Here is a 26,313-nt window from a genome sequence, read left to right on the forward strand (position 1 = left end):
AAAGGACCTTTGGGTTCCTGATGCATCCCTGATCATGTGGCCTGGATGAGGTCGCAGGGCCTCAGTCACTCTCCTGCAAAATAGAAATGCTACCTACTGCAAGAAAATTGTGGAGGGGCTGTCTGTAGACATTCATAATGATGAGTGATTGGGATGACATGTCTGAGATATCACGGCTGGCTGGCCTGGTTAGGTATGATAGCTCCCTCTGCTTCCTGGAAAGTGGATGGCAAGACTCATTAGTTTAACTCAAGAAACTGACATTCCTCCGCTCTCACAATTAGACTGCGTCGCAGTAGTGAGGATGGACAAGAATTAGATGTCAAGATATGAAGCGGAAAATAGAAAATGTGAATTATTACAGGTGTGGTGCTGCTCCCTCCGTAAAACGTAACTTCCTCCCATGTCACAATGAAAACCCAAGTGGCAGAGAAGGTTGCCATGTCTTTGAAGTACTTCCGGATGTCCTTGGTGGCTCTTTTCAAGATGACAGGGTCCATGGTCTCTCTGTAATAGATCTCGCCTCGAATTCCATTGTGAACATCGGCCCAAAAGGGAGCAATGAAGGCCCTCCCATCCGTCAGGGGAAAGGATTCTGGCGTGAACTGGCTCACTAGCACATTGAAGGAAACTACTCCATTGTTATTGACCTGTGAAAATAAGACAGGTTTGGCACGGTGCATTTGAAAATGTGACAACTTCAGAGTCACAAACCAAGACAGACGTTTGCCTAATCCTACGAATGAAAACAACTTTTAGGCGATCGAATTAGAACCCCCAAGCACCAGCTTCCATCTCTCAACTAGGAGGTTCCTTTACTTCCAGACAACTCATTGGTTTTCTTTCACTTTCAATTTGTGGTCAGCTTCATTTCTTATTAATAATCAGTCTCATTTTCATGTTCTTTATCCTATCTTTATTTACACTTATCAAATGCGCGCGTGTGTGTGTGTATGTGTGTGTGTTGGGCCAGGTAGGAGGTAATGTGGACCATAAAGAAGATCCAGCATCACAGATGCAAAATAGATAGAAAAACAGAAAAAAACCCATGGAAGCAAAAAGTTTAATTAAAAAATTGTCGAGCTGTATATTAGACCTTGATTCCTAGTATATGACAAAAGAAGAGTGTCAGTAAAAGATAAATCAAACACTCCATTATTGAACTCAGATCTCAGGATCAACCATATCCTGCTCTAGATGAGGCATTTAAAGGACTTCTATTGATTTGATTGACTTCACAACCACCCTGTACCCAGAACAAGGATGAGGTTACAACCTACAGATGCCCAATTCCATGAAAGCTCTTGCAGTGTGATTCCTTCTTTGTATAATTTCTGCATAAAAATGGAGACATGAAATCTTTACATTGTATATATAAATGACTATCCTATGATGATTTCTTCATGATTTGCAAAAGACTTAGTAAGCTTATTAAATGACTAAACCTAGTCACAGGTTTAGTCATTTAATGACTGCAAATAAATAAACTGCAAATCACAGCCAATATGTATACTCCATTGACGCAGGACCTGTACACAATTCAGCCTCTGCCTGTGTCTGCAGCTCCACGAGATTGATTTAACCCCGTGGCTTGTATGGCTTCAACCGCAGAAATGTCTGGGATGGGGACACTTGCAATTCCTGGATACAGAAAACCTGGAGATCACTTTCCTATACATTTCAATTGCTTGGTATGTTCCTATTAATTAGTAATATAATGGACATTAACAGTGACCCAGATCCCAGAGGGAAGTTATCAGCACCTGGGCCAAAGGTCCATCAATCTGTTTTGGAAGCAAGGGTGTGGGGTTTGGAAAGGAAGCTGGAGACCCAGCTGCCAGGACATTAAGAATCTATCATCTCCAAGAGATAGCGAACAACCCAGAGGCTTGAAAAAGATTGCACTACTCAAAGAAGTGGAAACCCAGGGAACAAATTGCCCTTAAATAAGTCTGCTCCAAATTAAGGACCCTCCTTTTGCAAGGGCAAGAATTGTTCAGACTCCATAGTATGACAGAGGAGAGAGGAGCTCAATGAAATACATATCTTCTAGAGGGCTGAAAGACTAAGGCTTCCAGAATGGAGGTCCTGTCCACCTCCTTCATCTCCAAAGTCAGCTCCACACATTCTGAAACTTACCATCAGCTATTATAGAACAAGGAGGCTCTGCTGTAAGTGGAACCCAAAAGGCATTTTGGGATGCCAGGGCAATATGTTTGCTAGGGAGGAGCAGCTGTCTTTAAAACACAGACTACCAGAGGGAGTTGGTATTGACTCCGGTGTATTTTGATTATATTCCGTAGTTAAGGTCAGGGGTTCTCAAACTTTTGTGGGCATCAGAATCACCTGGAGGGCTCATGAAAACCTGGGCTCCCTTCCCAGTTTCTGATTTAGCAGGTTGCGGGTAGGCCCCGAGAAGCAGCATTTCTAACAGGCACCGAGGCAATGTGGTTCAAGGACCACTGGTTAGGTAATGGACGAGGGAATTATTTTCTGATGGGAGTCAGTTCTGAGCTATACAACAAAGTTTGGAGAATATAGAGGTCCCAGATGCAGCGATGGCCAGAGACAGAGGCATGGGAGTTTCAGCTCTTCCTTCAAGGCAAGACACAGAATAGAATAGGGTGTGACAGAATGGACATAGGGCTCGCCCCATGCTTTAAAGCCCAAGATAAAGACAAGTTCAGTTGCTCTGAACCTTCTCAATGTGCAACAGTCTCACGTGCAACAAACTCAAGGATCCAAAAAAAAAAAAAAAAAAATAGCCTGAGAACACAGGTGCCCAGGAGGGCTCTGACAGCAAACAGTACCATTTCTTCATGCAGGTTTGACAGTGGGACCCCGTGGCATATCTCAGACCCAACAAGGACGGCCCATTCTGCAAACAACTTATATATAATAGTTGATTACCCCTCTACTATGCTCTGGCTCTGTTCCAAATTGGTAGGAAGCCTAAGAAGAGCAGATGCCTAAACTTTTCACACCCCCAGAAGGGAAAGAAAAATGATATTGCTCCTATTGTGGTTCAGTGTATCTTTTTATCTTGTTGAGTAGCAGAAATAATGTTCATGGCATTGGGGCCTCTGCTTCACTTCTGTGTTTAATCACCCACAAAAGCAATTTATTGCCCTGTATACTCCTCTACTATGAACATTAGCCATTAAATATACTTTTGACTTTCTTAATCATAAAACCTATCAGCTCCTGAAATCTCGGAATTGTCGTTCTGGCTGCCAATAAATCTTCCATTCCCGGAGCCCTGGATGAAGGTATTTAAAATGTTTTCCCTAATGACAAACAAAGGGGAGAGCCAGAGAGCCACCGATGGCCTGCCCCTCCACTTACATAGATGGTGCGGTAAGGAACGCCAAAGAAGAAAATGGGGGTGGCCAACTTAATCTCAGATGAGCTTCCGTCGTCTACTTTAGGGGTTTTGGTGTCATTCTGCCAGAATGGATACATGAGCTCCCTGGGCTCAGCTGTTGAGAGAGACGGTGGTTAGAGAGATGGCAGAGCCGTTTTCTGCTTGGCAAGCTACTTCCCTCCCACCCGCTAAAGCCAGCTTCTTTCAGTAAGTCTTACAAACAAAATGCAGTTCAGACTGCCTTTTCATTTATCCTAACCCTAAGCTGTACACGATGCATTATCTTCTGCCTCTGGAAAGGGGAGAATGGGAACAATGCCATTTCTCCTTAGGAGAAATCACTTCAGGCTTCATTGCTATGCTTCCACACATTCTGGAGACAGCAATGGTTAAAACTGGCTGGAAGGTTGTGAAATCCCCCCAACCTGGAGTTCTCAGAACCCTGAGAGCCAGCCTTTTGGTCTGGCATGGTGTAGGACAGCTTCATCTCCCACTACAAGGCAGGTTGAGAGAAGGTGGCCCTGTGGCTATGAACCTCCCTGCTGGCTCCAGCATTCTACTATCTGTCTTTTCCTGAAAGGAGTCCCCTCCCTCCTGCTGCACAGTAGGGGAAGATACCAGATCCCAGAAGGAAATAAACAACATTTGGAACCAGGACAGAAGTGGGAGGAGAGGGTTTATAGTAACTGGCCTGTGAATGACCTCCATTGAGCCCTGGCCCTGCGAGAGGGCTCTCTGCCCAGCTCCTGTTTACAAAAGACAGACATGGGAGCCTCTGGGACAAGGGAGGCTGGGCCCCGAGGACCCTTGGGAGAGGATGCATGGGGCTTTTACTCATTACCCTGGTCAAAGGTGAGAGTCATTGCACAAACACACAGCTCCCCTCCGGTAAACCACACCACCACCCTTCCTGGCAACCTGGCTTATTCCTCAGAAGTTTCTCATCCCAAGCCTTGCAAAGGGGGCCCAGTTCAGTGAGAGAAATTCAACAATTTTCCCAGGGTCTACATTACTCATGATCAGGTCCAATGGCATTTGGACATAACCTATATTTGGGGTGCATCTTTTCTCTGCCGCCATCCCTTCTTCTCTTGAATGAAAATAGAACAATAGAACATCATCTTTTCTTCCTTTTTCTTTAAACTGTTCGTTAGTTTTCAGGGACAGTGGCAAATCCATTAGGGGCTTCTGGCCACAGTACTCGAGGTAGCTCCTCACTGTAATCCAGAAGCTAACACCCCCTTCTCGGGTCAGGGCCTTTCCTTGGAAAGTCCCCGCTCTGTGCTGATGGAGCTGAGAGGCTGGTGAGCACCTGGCCGAGGACCATCCTGCTCCTTCAGGAATTTTTCTCAAGGATACAACAGCTCATGGAAGGGAGAATGCAGAGTGGCCAGAAAGCAGGACAGCAGTGCCTGGTCAAGGGCCAGCTTCTCTCCTTCTAGAGCAGGGAACCAGAGAGATCTGTCTGGTCAGAGAGCTAATCTGTTTCCAGTGGCTACCATCAGAGGAAAGTGGGGAAACTAGCCCAGTTCATTAGTGCATAAGCATTGTTCCCCAAGCCCCGGAAGTTTCTGGGAAGCCAACCAAATCTGAATCGTAAGGAGTGCTAGTGTAGCTAGTGTAATTAGAGGGGCCCTGAGTTGATGTTCTTTATTTAATGCCACAATCAGTAGGCCAATAGGGCTCTTTAAAATTCGTATTTACACAGAAGTAACAAATTCCAAATTCCTAGAAGGTAGGATTTTTTTTAATCTCTTCATAATCCCTATCATATAGCATTATACCTAGGTACTTATTATATTTGAAGGGCGATGTACTTTCTCAAATTAATAATAACAAATCAAATCATGTCATGGATTTATCCTCCATGGGGAACATTTCAGGAGTCATGCCCAAGCATGAATAAGAGCTGGAATTCACACTGAATTGTAATCATTTTAATGAAAAGATTAATTCATGTTTTGGGAAGCATTGGCCCATCTGCCTGGGGGAAGGAAAATCCATACCTCTCATGGAGGAGAGAGGAAAGTATGGTCCATGGAGGTTATCCCTAACTTCTTTCTTTGCTCCAAAAGTAAGGCAAATATGCAAGATTCTTCTCTTTATGAGTGATCCTAACTAGTTCATGATTTTAAACAGGAATGAATGGACCACTCAAATTTTTCTATTTTAAGAATACAAATAGTAAAGATACCCCATATTGTAAATACTTGGTCAATATGTATTGAATGAGAAAGGTGCTTTATAAAGGGAAGGAGGTTGAAACTACAGTAGTTTCTACCTTCAAAGCCACTACTATTATAAAAATAGAACTTGTAAACAGCATGGCCTATCATTAGCATCAGAGTTAATGAAAGAAAGACTATCCCTACCCACGCTGGCTTTAGGCTGAGAATTTCACAATAAACTTAACTATGTTCCCAGAACTTTTTTTCCCCACTGAATAAAACACAATTTTCTTAGAGCAGGAGTAGGAGGCTAGAGTCCGTGGGACTCTCATTATTGTGGGGTTTCACATTGTTGTTTATATGCTATCACTGTTTAAGTTTATCCAACCCTGGAAAAATATTAGGGCCATGCATGTCTTACAGATCTGTATACTCAGACTTGTAATCATGTGCCAGCTAATCTCAACAAACAAAACAAAGAAAGGTGCCTTAGAATTTTAGTCATAAAAGTTTCAAATCTATATAGACCTTCCCATCTTTCTTGTCTAAAATACAAAAATCGTAGAAAGAAGTGTTTGTGTTCTCTCGCCTACCCCGGGGCAAGGCTACAAAGAGAAGGGCTCATGGAGGGGAAGAATTTTCTTGTTTCACTTCTCAAAAGCTTTAGATTTTTGCCATTGTCAAAGGCCACTGATTCATAAGTTAAAGACATTAATGCCATCGGGACTTCCTGATTTGAGCTGAAACAAATGTATTTTTAGAATACGCTTTAAAACTTGTGGCACAGTTAAATGCCCTAATTGGGATCAATCGTCAGGTATGGGATGCACACATTACCTACACCATATACTTTTAATGAAAACTATTCGCATTATTTTTGAAGACCTCTTCCATTAACATGGGGCAACCTGGCATATATAAATTGTGTTTGAAGTCAAATAAGAAAAAGTAAGAATATAAGTGAACATCATTCAAAGTTAATGTATTTTGCCCTTGACAACAGAATTTGATTTACATTTTTCTTGTTGTATCTGCAGACACATGTACACCTGCCCTGACAATTACAGTTCCAACCAAAGTAGCTCCTTATAAATTCAAGAGCATGCTAATCAAGAGCTTTATGGAATTCTGTAGTACTCACCTTGGTGCCACACGAGTGCGAAGATGAAAGAGACCCAAATTCTAAGTAATGATGAATAATTCATCCTGGAATTTTAAAAAGAAAAAGAAAAAAAAATCCCCAGCTTGCCAGAGTAAATAGAACACCAGGTGTGTTTGGTGGCAAATCCCAAGACACATTACAACCATCATAGAATAAATTCACGTAACAACATCAACACTTCTGCGTCAGGTTGAAATTCCCCAAATGCTGGCAGGTCCTCCTAAAAGTTCAATGCTTCATGAACAAATTAGACTCCCCCTAGGAGAAGCCAGTTTGGAAGTATAACAAGATCATCCAAATTTTCAGGAAATTATATGGAATCAATGAGGGTGGCAAAGGGTAAAGGAAACCCATCCATCCTGCAGCTACCAAGCACAAGAAATAGGACCAAACTCTGAAGATGCAGGTCCTGTGTTGTGTCTCTAGAACAAACGTCCACCCTCTCTAAGACCTGGCTCTCCTAATATTTAAAACAGCTTTCAATCAGGATCAAATAAAAGTCGATTACAGCACAATGTGTTTCTGCAGTTAGAGAGTTTGGCCATCACCTTCTCTATAGTAAGGAGCCAATCCAGCAAATTAATTAAAGAAGGAACATCACAAAAGTGAATTTGTTTTCATCTTAGTTACGATCAGTTGAACTGGCAGCTTTACCCTCCGTTAGGAGCGTGGATGGTCTGTGCCGCTCCACAAAGCTGAGACGCAAACACCATGCAAGCTCCAAGTTCTGCATACACCTGCGTGAGAACCAAGTGCATGAGGGAGACCGTGTAGTTTGCTCCCAAAAGAATTCTCAAAAATAAAACCCTCCTCCTATTACTGGAAGCTATTGCAATTCTCCAGCCAAATTTCCATGGAAAATCAGTGGATTTACCCTGTGAGAGTTTTATTGTAAATCTTCAATGTCAGACAGACACATTGAGATCTCAGGCACATAATAAATATTAGTCCATTTGCTGAAAATGGTAGTAAGACTAGCAGAGATCACACGTAGCTAGCTGTAGCAGAGTGAGACGCCGTGTGAGGTGAAGACTTAAGCCCTTAGGGAAACAGTTCAGAGAGCAGTAAGGAGGAGGCATTTAAGTATTTATATTTATGAAAAAATGTCACTAACCTGTTCTGTAGAGACTGGAGGAACTGTCAGAAATATTAAGCCAAATCTTGGTAAACCAGGCAAAAATTAGGTAAAACAAGAATTCATGTCAGTTCTCTCCTACTTGCTGCCAATTATTTCTGATTCCTGAAATGATGTCTGAATTCCCTCCTCGTAAAACCAAAAATTCAGTTAGTCTTGCGCTAGAGTCAGATAAGTATTAGGTTGCAATCAAGTTTTTTTCTATTGATTAAGGAAAAGAAAATCTAAAGATCAGTTTCAGGATTGCGTAGAGAGGTTCTTTTCCTGAAAAACTAGACCTTTCTTTCCCCCTCTTAAAAAAAAAAAAAAAGTAGATTCAGATGGAAATGTCAGGTACTTGGAGCTGAAACCTTGGTCCTTTCTGATCAGAATCACTTTGCACTGAAAAACACAAAAGAAAACCCCCCTTCTACCTTTGTACCCAAAAAAAAGGCAACCGTATAATGTTACAGAATTAGCATCCACCGCATGGGATTAGAACTGCAAACAAAGCTGCTGCCTCTAACATTTAAATGAAGTTGGTTTTCTACTAACGTTTTGTGTGTGTGTGTGTGTGTCTCTGGTTTTGAACAGTTGCCACAGATAGGCTCTACGCTGGTTTTTTCACAGGTATGCATGAAGTATTTAAAGGTATTTTCTCAAACTTTTCTAGGTTTTATTCCTTCCCTTTTCTCTCTGATATGCCACTGTGTAGCATGATAGGGCCAGGGCATGGTCCTGTAAAAGGGAAGGAGGTAACCAGCGTAAGGCATGCTCTCTCATCAGGAAAAAAAAAAAAACAAACCATGTCCTGAAAACCTCCAATGAGGCCCCAGGACGGTCCTTGGAGGGAGAAGGTGGTGATAGACCCCCCTGCCCCAATGAAAATTTGCAGTAAGCAAATAATTTAAGAGGCATTGTGCATGTTAGATTTGATTCAGGATGAGGAAAACAGCCTAAAGGCATAAACTAAGACAAAATATTCAAAAATTACTCCAGATTTTTCTCTGACCAGACATTTAAATGCCCATTGTATGAAAAACTGTAATTCCAGTTTTGAGAAGTTGCCCTAAAATGATCAAAAGTGCTTGGGGAACTAATTTATTAGTCTACCTTATTCAACATTTTCCCCCAAACCTGTGATAATTTAGTAGGTTTTGCACATTAAGCCTACTCTATCACTACTATTATGAATCCTCCATGTAGATTTCCTTACAGATGTTAAAGGACTTTTGCATCTGAAAGGCACATGTCTACATAACAGAAAATCTAGCTTATAGGGTGCTGATTTAAAATTAAATGCAAATCTAAGACCTCCTAGAAAAGCATTCTCCTTGCCTAGTCTGTATGAAGACTTTACTCCTGTAGTCAACCTAAATGTCTTAAAGCAAAACGGTTGGCTCTATTTGAAAAACTGCTAGTGACATTTAATTGCTTTGGTTTTCTTTCTTTGTGCACTCGAGGATATTAATATCTCAGCCCTTTTGACCCCTATTAAATGCATCCTTGAGGCAGCACTGGGATAAATCCCATCTGGGCATAACCAAATACACAAGATGGTGGTGTAAGCAAGTCAGAGTGACTTTGAGAATCTTGGTGCGGGCTGGTGCCAGGTGTTTGAGGGGAGACTGACCTGGCTTATCACTGGTTGGGCTGGGAAGCTGGTCAGTGAGTGTGTGTTCTGGGTGTCCGCTCAACGGTCACAGATGGGGGAATGACAAAAATCTTCTTTTCTGCCATGTCATGTGGGCAGGAGGGCTTGTTTTGTTGAATGTGCGAAGTGAGTGAAGATTTTTGACAAGATGTAGACCGAAGGTGGTGGGGGGCGGGGGTGGGCTTGGAGCTAGTAACCCAAGATGCATGCACTTTGCAAAGGTGGCAAAGATCGATGCTGCTTTTCAGACAGGAGGAAAGACACCTCAAACAAAACCAAAAAGTGTAACTCCCTAAAAACAAGTGGAATGGACCTTATATGCTGATTGTTTTTGTTTTGTTTTATATTTCCTAGGTTTCCTGTACCTTTCCCATGAAAGAGATCATCAGATTTGAGCCAGTGGGAATCGATGGAATGAGAAGTGTGGTTGACCATCAGTCTCCAGACGTTAGCTCCTTCAGACTTAGCCTCAGTGGAGGAGCAAAAGGCACACTCTTCCTGGGGCGGCTCCTAGCCAGTGACTGGGCGGTGGTGGTACAAGGGTCCAGCACTTTCCACCCAAAGCAAGCCTTCTCTAATGAGCAGTTTTGCTCTGGAGAGCCTAGTTGAGCTGACAAAGACACAAGTACTCAACAGAGGCAGCTCCGGTATGCCAAAATCAGGACCTAATTGGAAAAAGCTTGTTTATGTATATTTAATGCACTCTATATATAATTACATATATAGAATTTATTATATATATGTACATGCTCATATGTGTGTGTGTGATGGCATTATTTGGGTAGATAGATTTTGACTCTCCAGATTTCTCAAAATTTCTAAGCCCTCAGACACATCCCACTCCACCTCATTAAGAGCTAACATTTCTCCTAGCACAGGAAGACAACAGAGATGATTCATGCCCCCAGAAGCTGCTCCCATCTCCTCTTCTGACTGCCAGGCCTATAATAAAGGCCAAGTGGCAGCAAAACCCAGCCAGGGACATGTTGGGCCTGACAAGGGAGGAAAGGGACCACACTCCAAAGGAGCTGCAGGACCTACCAGCACAACCTGGCACGGGGTGGGGGAGGGGAGTATCCATGGGACTGGATTGTGAGGGTGCTCAGTCAAGGAGACTGGGCCATAACACAGAATAAAGGAAGATTTTTGGATTTGGGGGCACTCTCTGGGGGTACAGGCCTTAACATGCAAGGACCCCAGGGGTAGAGCAAACTCGCTAGGTCAGCTCCTGGAAGCCTGGAAAAAAAGTGAAGGCCCACACTGAGTGATGCTGAAATGTCTAGATTACTGTGGCAGATGGTAGAAGGGATTAAAGGCTCAGAGAAGTGAACATGCTCGATCAGATATATTACGTGAGTCTGAGAGACCCACCAAATGATCATGTTCCATGCGAAGGCCCAGAGGACAGACACATCCTCCACCAAAGCCAGCAGAATTATACTGGTGAAGGAAGTGCTAGCATCACTAAGAAACTCAGGGGTGGCTCCCCTCTGCAGGCCAGGGCTGATGGCGGGACAGGTGATCATAAAACTTGGCTACCTGATAGCAGTGGAGGAGATGAGCTCCTGAAATGATAGAGACCGGGGGGCAGCACTCTACTGCCTGAAGCCAAGGGGGTCATAATCTTCATAGTGACCAAGCAGATCAGAGTGGCAGCCAAGGGCGCCTGACCCATCGAGAGTTAAGGAGATGATTAATAGAGCATGGCATTCCAGGGCAAAGTAGATGAGCAGCTGACAAGGGGATTGCTCACCATATATAATTAAAAAGTACAAAAATTGTTGATCAAGAGACTGAAGGCAGTTGTCTTCCCACCCTCCAAATGTTTGATCCCTTGCTCAACTGATAGATCTGAGTCAGTTTTCAAACCTGGATCCTGTACACTAAAAAGGTAACCAGGTCCCCAAAGAGAAGGAAACTTCAAGACCATGACATGTATGTGTGGTAATGATTCTCCCACTCCTTCCCCCAAAGACTTATGGCCACCTACTGTAGGGACTGTAGAAAGAGGTAAGAAGAATTCCTACGTAGTTGGAGGACTGTTGGATAAGGGGTTTGAGTTAACATTGATACCCAAAGTCCTGGTAGAGTGGGAATACCTAGGGCCTAGGAAAAAAAGTGGTTCTGGCCAAGTCCAGCTTATAGTGGGTCCACGGGCTACAGACCCACCTGGATGTCATTTTCCAAGTCCTGATTGTAATTGGGATTGTAATTGTACTTGGCCCGTTGCGCCTTTTGTCTTTGATGTAAGAGCTATCCTAGCAAGGAAGGAAATGGATCTCCCCACTCCATCTAAGGTAGCAAATATAAGAGTACTGCATCAGGGGTCAGAGGAGGATAGTAAAGTTCAGCTCACTCTTATAGAGCAAGGCTGGTGGACTCTACCATATTTCCATTTAGCTGGCCAGGATGGATCCTGAAGAATGACTGTTGACTACTGCAAGCTCAGTCAAGCAGTAGTGCTAATTTACAGCTCCTGTGCTAACACGGTATCTTTGCTAGAGCTGATTAACATGGATTCAGGTACATGGTATACGTGGCCATTCATTTGGCAAATACTTTTTTTTCTGTCTGAATCAGGAACAAGAATCAGAAGTAGTTCACATTCGAATGGGACAGATAGCAATTTACATGTATAGTTTTGCCCTGGGGCTGAGATACGGACCATTTGGATCCTATAGAACATCACCTTGATTTATTACTCTGGTAACATCAAGCTGACTGGGCATAATGAGCAAAAGAAGGCTACAGCCAAGAGGCCTTGGGAAGACACATGGGCTCCGAAAGATGGGAGATAAATCCCTCAAAGATCCAGGGCTAGTACCTCAGTAAAATTTTTAGGAATCCAGTAGTCAGGGACATGCTGAGACCTCTCCTCCAAAGTAAAAGCCAAATTACTATACCTTGCAACCTCTTTACAAAGAAATTCTTCCTTTTTTTGTTGGTTTCCTTGGGTTCTGGAGGCCACAAATTCCATACCTAGGAAAACTGCTCCAGCCGCCATTCCAGGTAATATGGAATTCAGCCAACTTTGACTTGGGCTGAGAGCAGAAAGAACTTTGTAGTAGCTCAAGGCTGAAATGCAAGTAACCTTGACACTTGGGTCATATGTTCGGTAGACCCTTTGTTGGAGGTGTCAGTGGTGGAAAAAAAAGATAAAATGGGGAGTTTCTTGCAAACCTTAGTGGGAGAACCACAATGCAGGCACTTGAGTTTTAGAGCAAGGTCATGCCATCTGCAGCAAAGAATAACCACATCTCCTGAAAACCCACTTGTGGCATGAAACTGGGCTTTGTGATGGAACATTTGACCAAGATACAAGTGACCATGGGTCCAGAATGTCCCATCATGACCTGGGTCCTATTGGATCCCCCAAGTCATAAAGTCAGGTGGATCCAATAGCAATCCATGATATGATGGAAATGGTAAATCTGGGACTGGCAATGGCGAGCTGCCTGACTAGTAGCACAGACTCCACACCACCCCCCTAACCCAAATTACACATATGGCTATATGTGGGGTGGGGGGGTGCACACAATGAACTGAAAGAGGAGGAAAATGCCTAAACTTGGTGTATGGATGACTCAGCTTGGTGTGTGTATGCAAGCCTAAAGCAAATGGTAGCTGTTACAGCCTCACTCAAGGGTAGCTTTGAAACACAATGATAAGGGGACATCTTCCTAATGTGTGGAACTTGAGGCAATATATCTTGTCATGTACTTTGTGTCAAAGGAGAAGTGTTCTGCGGTTAGACCATGTACAACCTTGTAGGGAGTGGTGAATCATATAGCCAGCTAGACAACGACCTGGAAGAATAAAGCTTGGAAAATCAGTGACAAGGAGGCCTGGAGTAGAGACATGTGGATAGACAGATGGGAATGGACACGAAGTGTGAAGATCTTTGTATCATATGTTAACACCCGCAAAAAAAAGCATCCACTACAGAAGAGGGACTAAACAACCAAGTAGACAAAATGACTTTGCCAATTGCTGTGAGGCAGCCTCTGTCAGTGTTGGTACAATGGGGGACATGTATGAAGTGGCCACAACAGCAGGGATGGAGGTTATGAAGAGGCCCAGGGGCAGGAACTCCCATTTAGCGATGCTAAACTAGCTTCCATTGCCTCTGAGTGTACAACCTGCTAATCAGAGAGACTAAAGCTAAGCCCTCTGCATGTCTCTGTTCCTTGGAGAGACCAGCTGGCCACTTGGAGGCAAAATGACTACATTGGAGGGGTCGGTAGTTCCTTCTCCCAGGAGTAGACCTCTACTCTGTGTTCTGGGTTGCTTTTCCTGCCCACAGGACCTCAGCCATTACCATTAATAAAAGGCTTGCAGAATGCCTGACCCATAGGCATAGAATTGCATCCTCCTGGAGGTGCCACCCTCCAGGATGCTGAGGATGTATCGAGACCTTTGTGTGATGCAGTCAGTGTCCCCCATAGGAAGAATACATGGATCTGGGAACTGACATGTGGAAGCAGAGGTGGCCTCGCTTGCCAGTACTCCCAGTGATAACTGAGGGACTTTGTGCTTCCCACCCCTCATCTCAGGGTTGTGCAGTTTGACATCCTGGTCCCTGAGAGGGCACACTCTCACCAGGGGACCCAGTGAGAGTCCCACGGAGCTATACACTATGGCTGCGATGCTGTGTGAGCACTTGGGCTCTGTGTTCAGAGACTAGCTGGAAAGAAGATGGGCTACCATCCTGTTAGGAGTCACTGACCCTGATGAGCCGGGGGGGCGGGGGGGGCTGATGTCACATGACGGATTCAAGGGATAAGGTGTGTAGGGCTCAGGTGACCCATTTTGGTGGCTTTTAGTACTCCCCTGCCCAAGTCTGAGCAGCATATGGTTCCCAGGGGCTCAGACTACGCAGGAATTAGGGTTTGGGAGAAACCACTAGGTAAACGCAGACCAACAGAGGTGACGGCTAAGGTGTTAAGATGGACAGTGGAAAAGGGAGACAATGGGTACCAGTTGTGCCCCTGAAATCAATTGCAGTGACGGGGGCTATGGTTCATTCCCCTCACCTCCCTCTTCTAAGGTTCCACTCAGGAAGAGAGAGCCACCGGAGCATGAGAGGGGCTGGCCCTCATCATGGAGAACTGGATCTATACATCGCATGGAGTGGTCTGTGGTAGATACAAAGGTGCACAGCTCAGATCCCCCTTCGAGAAAGGAATACTTTCCTGCCACAAGGAGTATGGTTAGCTGACAGCTTCCAGCCATTGGCTCCTTCAGGATTTACATCAGTGTTCAGGCTGAAGTTATGTTCTTGTTGTGTTTTGCCAACTGATGACTGAGAAAAGCGTTGGTCAGGGGCCCCAGGCAGGACTCCTCCTTGCTCCAGAGCATTGTACTGTGCTGGCAGACTGTCAGGTCTACAGCATGGTCTGTGGCCCCTCCTTGTACCCCTTCACTTTCCCAGGGGTTATTCCCCAATAAGCCCTTTGCACTTCTAACTCTACCTTAGTGTCTGCTTCCCAGAGAACTGAATCTGGGACGCTGGTGTCTTGAATAAATTTGCAAGCCCTCTACAACGGAATGTTTTGCTTTGTTGTATGATCTGTCATGGAGGTTCCAGATATTTCTGTAGTGTAGTTGTTTCTACCCCTTAATCACTGATTCGATGACATTCGACCTCCTAGATCTAGTTCAATAAGGTGGTTACCTCTAAGGCTATATTTACATTCTCCCTGAAAAATGGTAGTTATCCATAGCAGGATCCTTGAAATGGATGAGGTCATGTGGAAGCAGTTATGCTCCTGAAGACTTCTCCTAAACAGTAAAGACATTCGGAATGAAATGATTCTGAAGGGCATCACACATCTGGATGTTTACTTCTCTTACTGCCTTGGAATCCTCATTCTTAGATATCTAGATTAACGTTCATAAAATGGGATGCTCGCGTAGTCTGTTGGGTTTTAATTTTTTCTGAATTAAAAAAATTAAAATTTAATTGAAGTATAGTTGACATATAATATTAAATTAGTTTCAGGTGTACAACATGGTGATTCAACTATTATATACATTACAAAATGCTCACCACGATAAGAATATTACAATATCCTTGACTATATTCCCTATGCTGTACTTTCAATCTCTGTGACTTATTTATTTTATAATTGAATGTGTGTACCTCCTAATCACCTTCACCCCTTTCATCCATCCCCTCTCCTTTGGCAACTACCAATTTGTTCTCTGTATTTATTTATTTAATTTTAAAGATATCATTTATTTATTTGAGATACACAGAGAGAAAGAGCAAGAGCAGTGGGAGAGACAGAGGGAGAGGGATAAGCAGACTCCCTGCTGAGCAGGGAGCTCAATGCAGGGATCCATCCCAGGACCCTGGGATCATGACCTGAGCACCCAGGTGCCCCTGTTCTCTGTATTTATGAGTCTGTTTCTCTCTCTCTCTGTTTTTGTTGCTCGTTTGTTTTTTTAGATTCCACATATAAGTGAAATCATATGGTATTTGTCTTTCTCTGCCTTATTTCACTTAGCATAATACCCTCTAAGTCTATCCATGCTGTCATGAATGGCAAGTTTTTCCTTTTTTATGGTTGAGTAATATTCCACTATGTATACACACCACATCTTTATTCATTCATCTATCAATGGGCATTTAAGTTGCTCCCATATCTTGGCTATTGTAAATAATGCTGCAATAAACATGTATCTTTTTGAATAAGTGTTTTTGTTTTCTTCGGGTAAATACTCAGAAGTGGAGTTACTGAATCCTATGGTACTTCTATTTTTAGTTTTCTGAGGAAGCTCCATACTGTTTTCCAGACTGGCTGTACCAGTTTGCATTCCCACCAACAGTGCATGAGGGTTCCCTTTTCTCCACATGCTCACCAACACTTGTTACTTCTTGTATTTTTGATACAAGCCATTCAGTTTTTTTTAAGATTTTATTTATTTATTTGACAGAGAGAGAATGAGAGATAGAGAGCACGAGAGGGAAGAGGGTCAGAGGGAGAAGCAGACTCCCTGCTGAGCAGGGAGCCCGATGTGGGACTCGATCCCGGGACTCCAGGATCATGACCTGAGCCGAAGGCAGTCACTTAACCAACTGAGCCACCCAGGCGCCCCTAGTTTTGTTTCTTAAAAGTAAAAAAAAAAAAAAAAACACACCTGATGTAAAAATTTTTTCACATATATTAGTATCATGGTAATGATCACTTAACTGCAAGCTGAAAACATCAGGAGTTCAAATTGTAGCACAAATGATCTGGAATCTGTTTTTTAAAGAATTAATATTATTTGCCTTTAAGGATTATTTCTTTTTTGGGCTGGCCTTATTCATTCTAGACCCTGAGCTTGGACTAAGCTAAGAAATAAGGCTTAATTATACGAAAAATGGCATTGGCTCTTTGAAAACCACACTGAATGACATTAATGTTTATTAACTGATCAGCAAGATTTTCTAGATCTAAGATCTAATAAAAGATGGTCATCTCTGAAATCCAAATAAGCGTTCAAAGATATTTTCTGAAAGCAACTTTAGCATCTGTATCTAGCCAAGGAGTTTGGAATAGTTAATTCCAAGGAGACCCATATAATCAAAAAAGCTCACAATTGACATTATTCTAACATCCTTGCCAGCACATTAGCAATAAAGCTGGAAAGGGTGGGGGGTGCAGACACACTATATTCCCTATTCACCACGTAGTACCAAGTAGTTCCTCTAAAAGAATTTCACTGATCTGTAAGAAGCAGCTCTGATCAAAGCTTCCTGTAGACAATAAGCACAGGGTATCAGGGCTATTAATCCATCACTTTTCAAGAGCACTCAGCTGAAACAAATGCTCATACATTGTTACGGATAAATAATACATATACCTTCTCCTGCAGAGGGGAAATCTCACCAATGATTAAAAATTAGATTCCAGAGGAAAGATGGTTCATAAGATAGACAATGTGCATGGCTCATGCACATCTATGTGTTGAATTCAGGTGCCAAGCTTTGCATGCCTAATTGGGAAGGACCTTACCTTGGTTGCACAAACCAGCATTCATACATCAAGAACAAGATCAGTAGTCTTTGACTTTGCAGGGATGTGACAAATAATAAAGCCAGGGGAAAAAAATTCTTTTTATGTATCTCTCATGGAGAACAATTTGGCAATATCTACCCAAATTGTAAACACTTTGACCTTTTGATCCAATGATCCCACTTCTAAAAATGTATTCTATAGATTCATTTCAAATATGAACATATGCTGTTTACTGCAGCAAATTGAACATAGGAAATAAAAGAGAGGGAGATTGGGATGGAGGGAAGGAGAGAGAAAGGGAGGGAGAAGAAAAACTCAAATGTCTATCAATGAGGTTTGAGTCAAACAAATTATAAATTATGTCTATAAATGGAACATTATATATTATATTGCAAACAAAGGATAGTGTGATTCCCTGTATACTGCTATGGAGAGATCTCCAAGATATATTTCAAGTGAAAAAAGTAAGGCGCATGTTAGTGTATAATATGCTAACTTTGCTGTATAAAAGGGCAACAATATATATTATTTGCTATTATTTGTGTGAACTCTGGAAAGACACATAAGAAACCAATAAAAGGTGAAGGACAGGGAGTTAGAGTGGGATTTTCCAATGTATATCATCTTTACGTTGTTTGATTTTTTTGAAGCATGTGAATATCTTTTATTTAGAAAATAAATTCAAATGGTTTTTGAAGAGACTTCTTTTTGCCAACAAATTGAAAATCAAACCAAACAAAATTTTAACACAGCCAAAGCAATTCATAATGTCCCGTTTCTACTCTTTAATAGTGGAGTAAATCTTACATCTGCCCTCAAATATATCAGATATTTCAGAAAACATTTTTTTCTCTTTTGTCTGTGTTTTTTGATGTCTGCCTCCTCTTATTCTCATTTGTTTAACACCTTAATTGTATTACTTACAGTGACTACGAAGCATTCAAGGATGAAGAGTCTGTGTAAGACCTGACAAACTGAAATTGCATTGTAATTTTTTTGGCAGATCTAGATCTTGCAGACCATAATAGATAGCCTGTCTCCTCTATTTTGTAAGCAACATTTATATTCTTCACAAGGCGCTCACTTACATTTTAAGGAGGAACAATAGCAGTGACAGTCTCATCCTTTCCTGTAACAAAACATTTGCAACAGTTCGCAATTATAAAACTTTTTTCCCTCTATATATACCCATTTTAAGTCTGCTTAAACACTCTTGCCTCTGACAGAAGTCTGAGTCTGAGCTGAGTGACCTCTCTCACCTCTGTTTACTGAAACAAAGTTTTAAGGCTCTAGAATGTCCTTATGTTACAAACCAAATTCTCCGTTTTCTTGCATATTATTGTCTCATTTATTCTTGTCAACAGCACCCATCACAAGTGTTCAAGTGGCACGTAAGAGGGGCAGGGAGGACAGTAGGTACATACCAATGGTCATCTCACAATTCTGCACGTGGCCTGAGGACAAATTCCAATTTGGATTTAGAGCCATCAACCACATCAGTGACTTTGTTATAGAGCAAGTCAATTTAGCAAATGGATATTGAGGAACATCTCGTTTTAATGAGACTTAAAGACTGACAATAAAGGTGTGTGTGTGTGTGCGTGTAGGGTTATGGAGAATTTTAGCAGCAAGTACTACATAATAGATGTCAAATGCCTGGATTCCCCAGCCAAATTCCTTGGGTTTGAATCCTGGCTCTGCGACCCAACTGTGTGACTTTTGGCAAGTTACTTAACCCATCCGTGTCTCAATCTCTTCACTAGTAAGAAGATAGGGATAGCAACAGTGCTAACCTCATAGGGATGTCATGAAGACCAAATGGGTTTACTATAGGTGGAGCATCTAGAATGGGTCCTGGTTGATAATAAATGCTCATTAATAGTGTTTACAAGAAACGTGAGAAACACACATGGTAAGCTTGGACCCCTGGCAAGGATTCATACAACCAGCAACTCTATCCACTTATGGTTTTCCTTCCTCCTGGGTTATGAGTTTGTTACTCCCCTCTTAATATGTGTGCCTTCAAATAGAGTGCAAGCAAATTATTCAGGTGCCTAAGCCACACTGAAGAAAAGCATCAGACAAAACATTAAACAGTTATTAGTAATTCTTATTTTAAGAACTGATTTCCTTTCTTTAGTTTGCTCTGTTAGGATCAATTATTATTTAGGTCACCGTTTCAGTGTTTTGAAATATAGTTGTAAAAAGGCCACTGACTCAGCAGAATAATGCTAAACTGTATTAGTAAAAACCCCCAGTTGTGTTGTTCTATTTAGTTCAGAGTAAGGTGGGAGGCTAGCACAAGAACCTCTTCTGTATATATTCATATATATGTAGGCAAATATATGTATTTGACCATTTTAATAGATGTTTGTTAGAACAAAAAAGCTAAAGATTTCCAGTGTTAGTTTCAAATTTTTCAAGGAGAGGAATAAAAAATTCATCATACTTTAATCATGGATTAACTCAGTTCCTAAATCCTGGTGACATTAAAAAGTTAAAAGTAGATGGGGGTGCCTGGGTATCAGTTGGTTAAGCGTCTGCCTTCAGCTCAGGTCATGATCCCAGGGTCCTGGGATGGAGCTCCGAGTCCTATCTCCCTGTTCAGCAGGGACCCTGCTTCTCCTGGCTTCGCCTCTCTCTGATGAATAAATAAAATCTTAAAAAAAAGTTAAAAGTGTATGAAATGACCTATACAGGTTATAAAAGTTATCTGGCTGAATTTGAGCTCTAAACTAAGTTGGAGACCACAGATAACTAACTTCCTTTCCAGAGGAGAGTTGGAAAGAGAAAGTGACTTCATTTCTTTCTTATTTTTTTTTTTGAGAAAGTGACTTCATTTCTTGAAGGTTAACTTTCTTGATTTACATGCATTCTAGTAACTGGTGGGAGTCACAGTATCTTTCAGTCCAGTGGGTACTGGATGTCTTGACATATGTCTACTTTGTAAGTATACTCGGAGAGGCTCACAATAAATATTAACTAAATAGCATTTAGTATAGAAGTTAAAAGTATACTCTTTGAAATTTGAGTAAGAGGCAGAAATATTTAAACAGATCATGATACTCACACCCTTCTGGAGCACTGAGAGAGAAGTTAATGGACTCTGTCTTCTAAATACAGAAATATAGTACAGTTCTTGGACCTTCATTCTTGATATAAGGTTAACTCATTACAGCTTACCAAGAAATTATTGACAAGTGGGTAGGGGTTAAGTGTCCAAAACTAATTCTTACAGAAAATTATTTTCTGAAGGCACAAAAGTGTCGCTTGAAAGAAATGTAAATTTTCAGTGCATTAAATTGAGGTTTTCATCCTTACTCAAAAAAGAGGATGCCAAGTATCTCAAAGGGAGGTCGTTATCCTTAAAAGGATAAAAAGGAATTATCAACTACATGTTACAAGTATAAGAATTTGCTAACACAAAAGCAATGACACGCTTCCTACAAATCTTTGTTTTGCAGTTTTCATTTCTAACTGGCGAAATTCCAATGAAATTTGTCAAAATGGTCCAAGTCTTCCCAGCTTCGGCCAATTCCCCAGAAGACTCAACCACAGCAGTGATGTCAACCTTTAGCTATATAAAAATAAGCACATATCTTGACCCCAGAACTCCAGAAAAAATCAGAACACAAAGAGAAAGTGGACTTGGATTTTTAATTTTTTTTAAAGATTATCTCTATATATATATATGTATTAATAAAAAGTGCAAAGAATAGACCTTCATGTTTAAATTATACTCTAAAATAAAATATATATTTCCATTAGCTGCAGGAGACAACTGGCAAGTAAAGAGCCTGAGAGAACCCAGTCCCTCTCCATCACTACAATGGACATATTATAGTAAAGGAAGCACCTATGAAAAATAGAGTGTTCGCAACACATCTGGTAACACAGATAGCTTTTGGGGGTACTGGAAAGCAGTTTGTTTTGCGTTTTCAATCTAACATGAAATGTAGGGAAAAATCAAAATTCATAAACAGAAATGACATTGCTTAGAACAATCTATTATTTTGTATTCCTGTTTTATGTGCCCTAGAGCCCAGCACTTGCCACGGAGCAAGTCATGCTCACACGTGCATTAGGAAGAGCCATCAGCGGCGTGCCTCAGATGGGGGTCAGTTCCTTGCGCAACCAGTGTTCTCTGGTCGAGACACTGCTGACTTAGCAACAGAGCTGAAACATCTGGTGAGGATTGAACTTGCATTTCTTTAAGTGAACAAAGTTTTAGGACATAGCATCGTAACATGTGGCTCTGTTACACATAGCTCATGTTTTGGGCTTCTTTTCACCCAAAGGTCTTCAAGAAACAAGGCGTTGTAGGATATCTGCTGCTTTCTTATGTGTTTATGGACATGGTGGCAATAGGTTGCAGAAACAATAGAAACTTTTAATAATAATAATAGTAATAATAATAATCCTAAAAGACACGGGACTCTAAACTTTTTTTCCCTCCTTTAAAGCAATCTGGGATATTTCAACAATTCCATTTCGAAAGCTGATTTCTGTTGTGACTTCGGCAGCTACATGTGGGCACAGAGGATCCCTTGGTTTTGATCTGGCTTTCTTCTATTACTCCTTTCCTTTTTCTCCACTGAAAAGAATTTCTATTTTAGAAAAGATATGTTTTATACACTGTGCCTGCAGCAACATATCTGTAATACTGGCTCTGACAGCGTGTTGCCTTATAAATGCCAATAATAGGCTCTCGCTATATGTGGATGAAGTCAATATTAAAATACAGAGAAGTTGTGGCCATCTATTATGCATAACTTTTAGACTCAAAGGTCCATGGTCTCGTGTCTCCTTCTTTTTGGCCTGTTACAAAAATAATTTGGGTTACAAGTGTCTACACAGCACCAATTTTATTTCAAAAGCAGCATCTTTACTCAGCCGCCCAAATAAATCTACAAGTACACATGCTCAAATAGCTTTTCTCTTTTACTTCTGTTCTGTAGCTCTAAAAGACCGGTAATTGCATTAGACTTTGTCTCAATCAAAAATTGTTCAGCAATTATTAAAACCATCAATTACAATGCCCTAAAAATACCCACATCCACTGAATTTGATGAGACATTCCCCTGACATGCAACTGTATAATAGAGGAATTATCCTGCAGTTGATGGACGCTGTGTTCTGTCATAACAGAAGAAACAGGTCTCTAATAGTAAAAAAGCATTTCATAAAACTTTGTCATATATAAAATATCTTATTAATTGTGACCATTCCACTTATGATTAAAGCACAACCCAAGTGTTTGCTCTGCCTTCTGCTGTGGGACAATCAGGGGTCATACTACCTCAAAAAATAAGAGTGCATCTGTTTCCCAGGCTGACAAAAGGGACAGGCTCAATTACACAGTTTCTCTCTCAAACTCGTCTGCACTCATGCACACATACACAAAGCACCCACAGTTTTTATCTTTATGACACTGCTTCCACACTTTTTTCCAACTTCCAAAAATCTGTCAGGAAAATGTGATTGCAAAATAATTATTCTTGTCTCTACCCAGCCTGGATCTCCAGTGCTCAGTCTTAGGATTTTGAAAGATCAAGTCGGCAGCAGAAGGAGAACAGGCTTCATTCATCTTTCTCAAACCCTTTGGTTTCCACCTTTAACGTTACAGTGAATGAAGACTTGACTCAGTAAGCCTGGGTCAAAGGCTTTACAGATTCTGAACCTGAAGTGCATTAAGAGAATAAACATCTGCTGTTATGGCATAGGAAAAATTTAAAAATAGCAATAATAATCACAACTCTGCAGAAGTGAAGAATTTACAAGAGTTATCTAAAAATTTCGTTACGAAATTAAAGAATTTTGTAGGAGCGGTGGAATCCTATAACAAGGTCAAAAGGTCAAATGCAATCAGATAATGATTACATTCTTGGAAAAAATACTTCATGTGCACATCGCCTGCCCTTAATGATGCCAAGTCTTCCCCCAGTCTCCCATCTGTAAACACCGTGGACCAAGAAAGACACCTATCACAGAAAGGGGTAAACCTGATTAACAAAGGAGTACAAGAACAAATGCAAAGATTTCAGGGCAGGTGAGGAACTGGCTTTTAAAGAAAAGTGCTTTAAATATGCTTCTGCAAAAAATATGACTTGGAGGCAATGCTGAAGTTTTGACACTTAGACTTTACTCATAGATTAGGCAGAGTTGTTCTTCGGGAGGGGCAGCTAAGTTGAAATGTAAAACAAAAAGAACTGTCCAATTACGACATCACAGAATCCCAGGGAAGAACTGGGAATCAGAACTCCCTTTGATTAAGCTTTCCCACTTGTAATGCAAAGTGCAAGAGCCAGGGCTTCAAATGACGACACGGGCAGGAAGGTCACAACTCGCTTTCTCCTGGATGGCTGGACTTCTCTCCCACTCTACTCCCTCACACGCACCAAGGACAGTCGGCTCTCTAACTCCCAGCTCTCCAGGCACATGTATCCTTTACTCTCCTGGGTCCCTCAGAAAGTCAGGCCTCTAGTCCCAGTGGTTTAGAGTAATTAGAAAGACAGCTAGAGATGAGGAAATACATTGGACAAGCAAGAATAAAAGAACTGGGGCACGTGACACGTTTTGGTTTATGGAAGTGGGGGTGGGCGTCAGGTGTGCAGGACGCAGACACGGGCCTGGGTACGTACAGGGGGCCAGGCTGCTCAGCCTGTGCTGACAGGGCAGCAGCGAGTCTTCCCGGGGTTTTAACTCTCCGTCGGCTCCTCTTCAAGATCCTAACAGAGTTCCAGGTTCTCACGGAATACCTGAGAATTCAGAATCAGGTTGAAAATGCTTAAAGCACTACAATTACTTCAAAAGGGAGAAATGAAAAAATTGCCCACACTGAGAAATGAGAAGTTACTTATGGGCAGGATAAAACTATTAGGTGAACACGTGCTGACATGAGTCAAAATGAAAAACTGAACCACAACAGGAAAGGAGGGAGAGAGGGAGGGACAACGCAAGAACTGGGGGAGAGAAGTGCTGGACCTTCCTTTCAAGCTCCCTGCTCCCGATTTAAATCCCACAAGTTGCCCTTCTGAGGGGGGACACTGTTCACGCTATCTTCACAAATATACCTAAATGGTCATGATAACCAAGCGGTAGACACAGCCCAGTGAACACAGTAAGAAGTCGGTGATTTCTTGGTCATCTTTCATGAGGGAGGGCACATGGACTGGAGATGTGGCCAATTCTGCTGGCTGAGCTGAAGAAATCTGTGGTAGAAAATACCAAAAACAGCCCCCTACCCATCCTAGAGGGAAAAAAATATACAACCCCCCCCAGAAACCTAAACAAAACAAAACAAAAACAACTTTCTCCCTCCTAAAGGAAACCACATTGGAAACAAATGCCCTGCAAGAAGTCCTTATGTATGTGTTTTTTACAAGGCTGGTCGAGGTTATTTTGTTTTGGATTCCACATAAATTTTATCTCCATCCCTAATGCCAAAAGAATGCAGTGCCCGAGAGCTATACTTCATTTCCTCTGGGCCAAAGGGTGCTTCATGGTCAAAATAGTAGAGAAGCATGTTGCTTGTGGGTAACTGCACTAGAGTTTTTAATTGTTTCTTTAGTTCTGCAACTGTCTGGTCCAGACGAATGCTCATTTCTTCCACCTGATCGTTAAAGTGGACTTCTACTTTCGCACTGCTCTGGGGTCTTAGGTCCACTTCTGCCAAAGGCTCCAACTTCCCATATTTTGTAATCAGTTCATGATACCTAGAAGGATAAAAAAACAGTGTCAGCTTAAGCCACTAGCACATGAACTACGAACTTCTTCAGAACTCCAGTAAATGACACTGCTACAGCCCTATACTAATATCATCTCCATCTATCTATTTGCCTGATGAACTATTTGTGTATCTGTGATCTCATAGGTTGCTCTTTTGAGGCCACAATAAAACCACCTTCTTGTGGACAGGAGAAGAGTTTGTCCTAAAGATGGTCACCATGCCTGCTGTTAATCGTTATAGAAGAATAGACTTAGGGAGGAAAGGAGAACCTAGAAAAGTAGACACCACAGGATTACAGAGAGAAGTCTAATAACTCTGTAGAACTTGCTTTCTTGGGTGTCATCATCAAAGGCATATATCTAAGCACATGTTCCTTGGTGACAGATGGGAAGATGGAAGGAAGATGGCCAGTTTCTGACCATCCGAGAAGACAACTTACAAACAACAACAAAAAATCTAGTTGTATGTGAGCTGTTAATCCAGCTTTTTCAGTGATGCTTTATTTGAATGTTCCAGTGTAGTCTCATTGGCTATAATATAAGGTCTTTGTAGAAGAGTGAAGAATACAGTCTTGTGGGGTGCCTCAGTGGCTCAGTCTGTTGAGTGTCCGACTCTTGATTTCTGCTCAGGTCATGATCTCAGGGCCATTAGATCGAGCCCACTGTCAGGCTTCATGCTGGGTGGAGAAGGCTGCTTGAGATTCCTTTTCCCCTTCTCCCTCTGCCTCCCCGCCACCCCCCAAATAAATAAATAAATCTTAAAAAAAAAAAATACAATTTTGTGAAAAAGTGGTAAATGGCAAACGAGGAATACAAGTTCCTTGATCAAGGCAGGAATAAAACGCAGAAGATACCAAGAGGAAAGTGAGTTATAGAGGTGAAACTAGGGCCCACAAGGTCAAATTTCCCACGTGGAAAATCCTGTCTCCACTGCCAGCCTTGGAGGATCTAGGTCTGATTTTACCGAGAAAGCTGAGCAATTTTCCATAAATCAGAGAAGGAAAAAATGATGAGAAGACCTGATTATCAGCTTTATTATAACCAAGAAATCCTGAGGTTAATTCGGGATCAGAATACAATGGTCATGCAAGATTATTCCCCCACCCTACTTTTGGCT

The 26,313-nt window shown here is 41.8% G+C and overlaps 2 protein-coding genes across 2 annotated transcripts in view; both read right to left on the reverse strand.

Annotated features, from left to right (window-relative positions):
- Nucleotides 1-6,737, reverse strand: part of TECTA (tectorin alpha) — a 68,427-nt gene extending 61,690 nt beyond the window's left edge. Inside the window, exons 1-3 of the mRNA XM_028125986.2 lie at nucleotides 6,674-6,737; nucleotides 3,346-3,479; nucleotides 363-650 (exon numbers count right to left, since the gene is read on the reverse strand). Of these exons, the coding sequence (XP_027981787.2) occupies nucleotides 363-650; nucleotides 3,346-3,479; nucleotides 6,674-6,737 (486 nt within the window). The remainder of the gene's footprint in view (nucleotides 1-362; nucleotides 651-3,345; nucleotides 3,480-6,673) is intronic.
- A 15,581-nt stretch (nucleotides 6,738-22,318) lies between these two features.
- Nucleotides 22,319-26,313, reverse strand: part of TBCEL (tubulin folding cofactor E like) — a 96,533-nt gene continuing 92,538 nt past the window's right edge. The window contains exon 8 of the mRNA XM_028125968.2: nucleotides 22,319-25,183. Within this exon, the coding sequence (XP_027981769.1) occupies nucleotides 24,865-25,183 (319 nt within the window). The 3' untranslated portion in view covers nucleotides 22,319-24,864. The remainder of the gene's footprint in view (nucleotides 25,184-26,313) is intronic.

Source organism: Eumetopias jubatus, unplaced genomic scaffold (genome assembly GCF_037043125.1).
Source record: "Eumetopias jubatus isolate StellerSeaLion01/CBP00866 unplaced genomic scaffold, mEumJub1_p1.0 scaffold_13, whole genome shotgun sequence".
Lineage (NCBI taxonomy): Eukaryota > Metazoa > Chordata > Mammalia > Carnivora > Otariidae > Eumetopias > Eumetopias jubatus.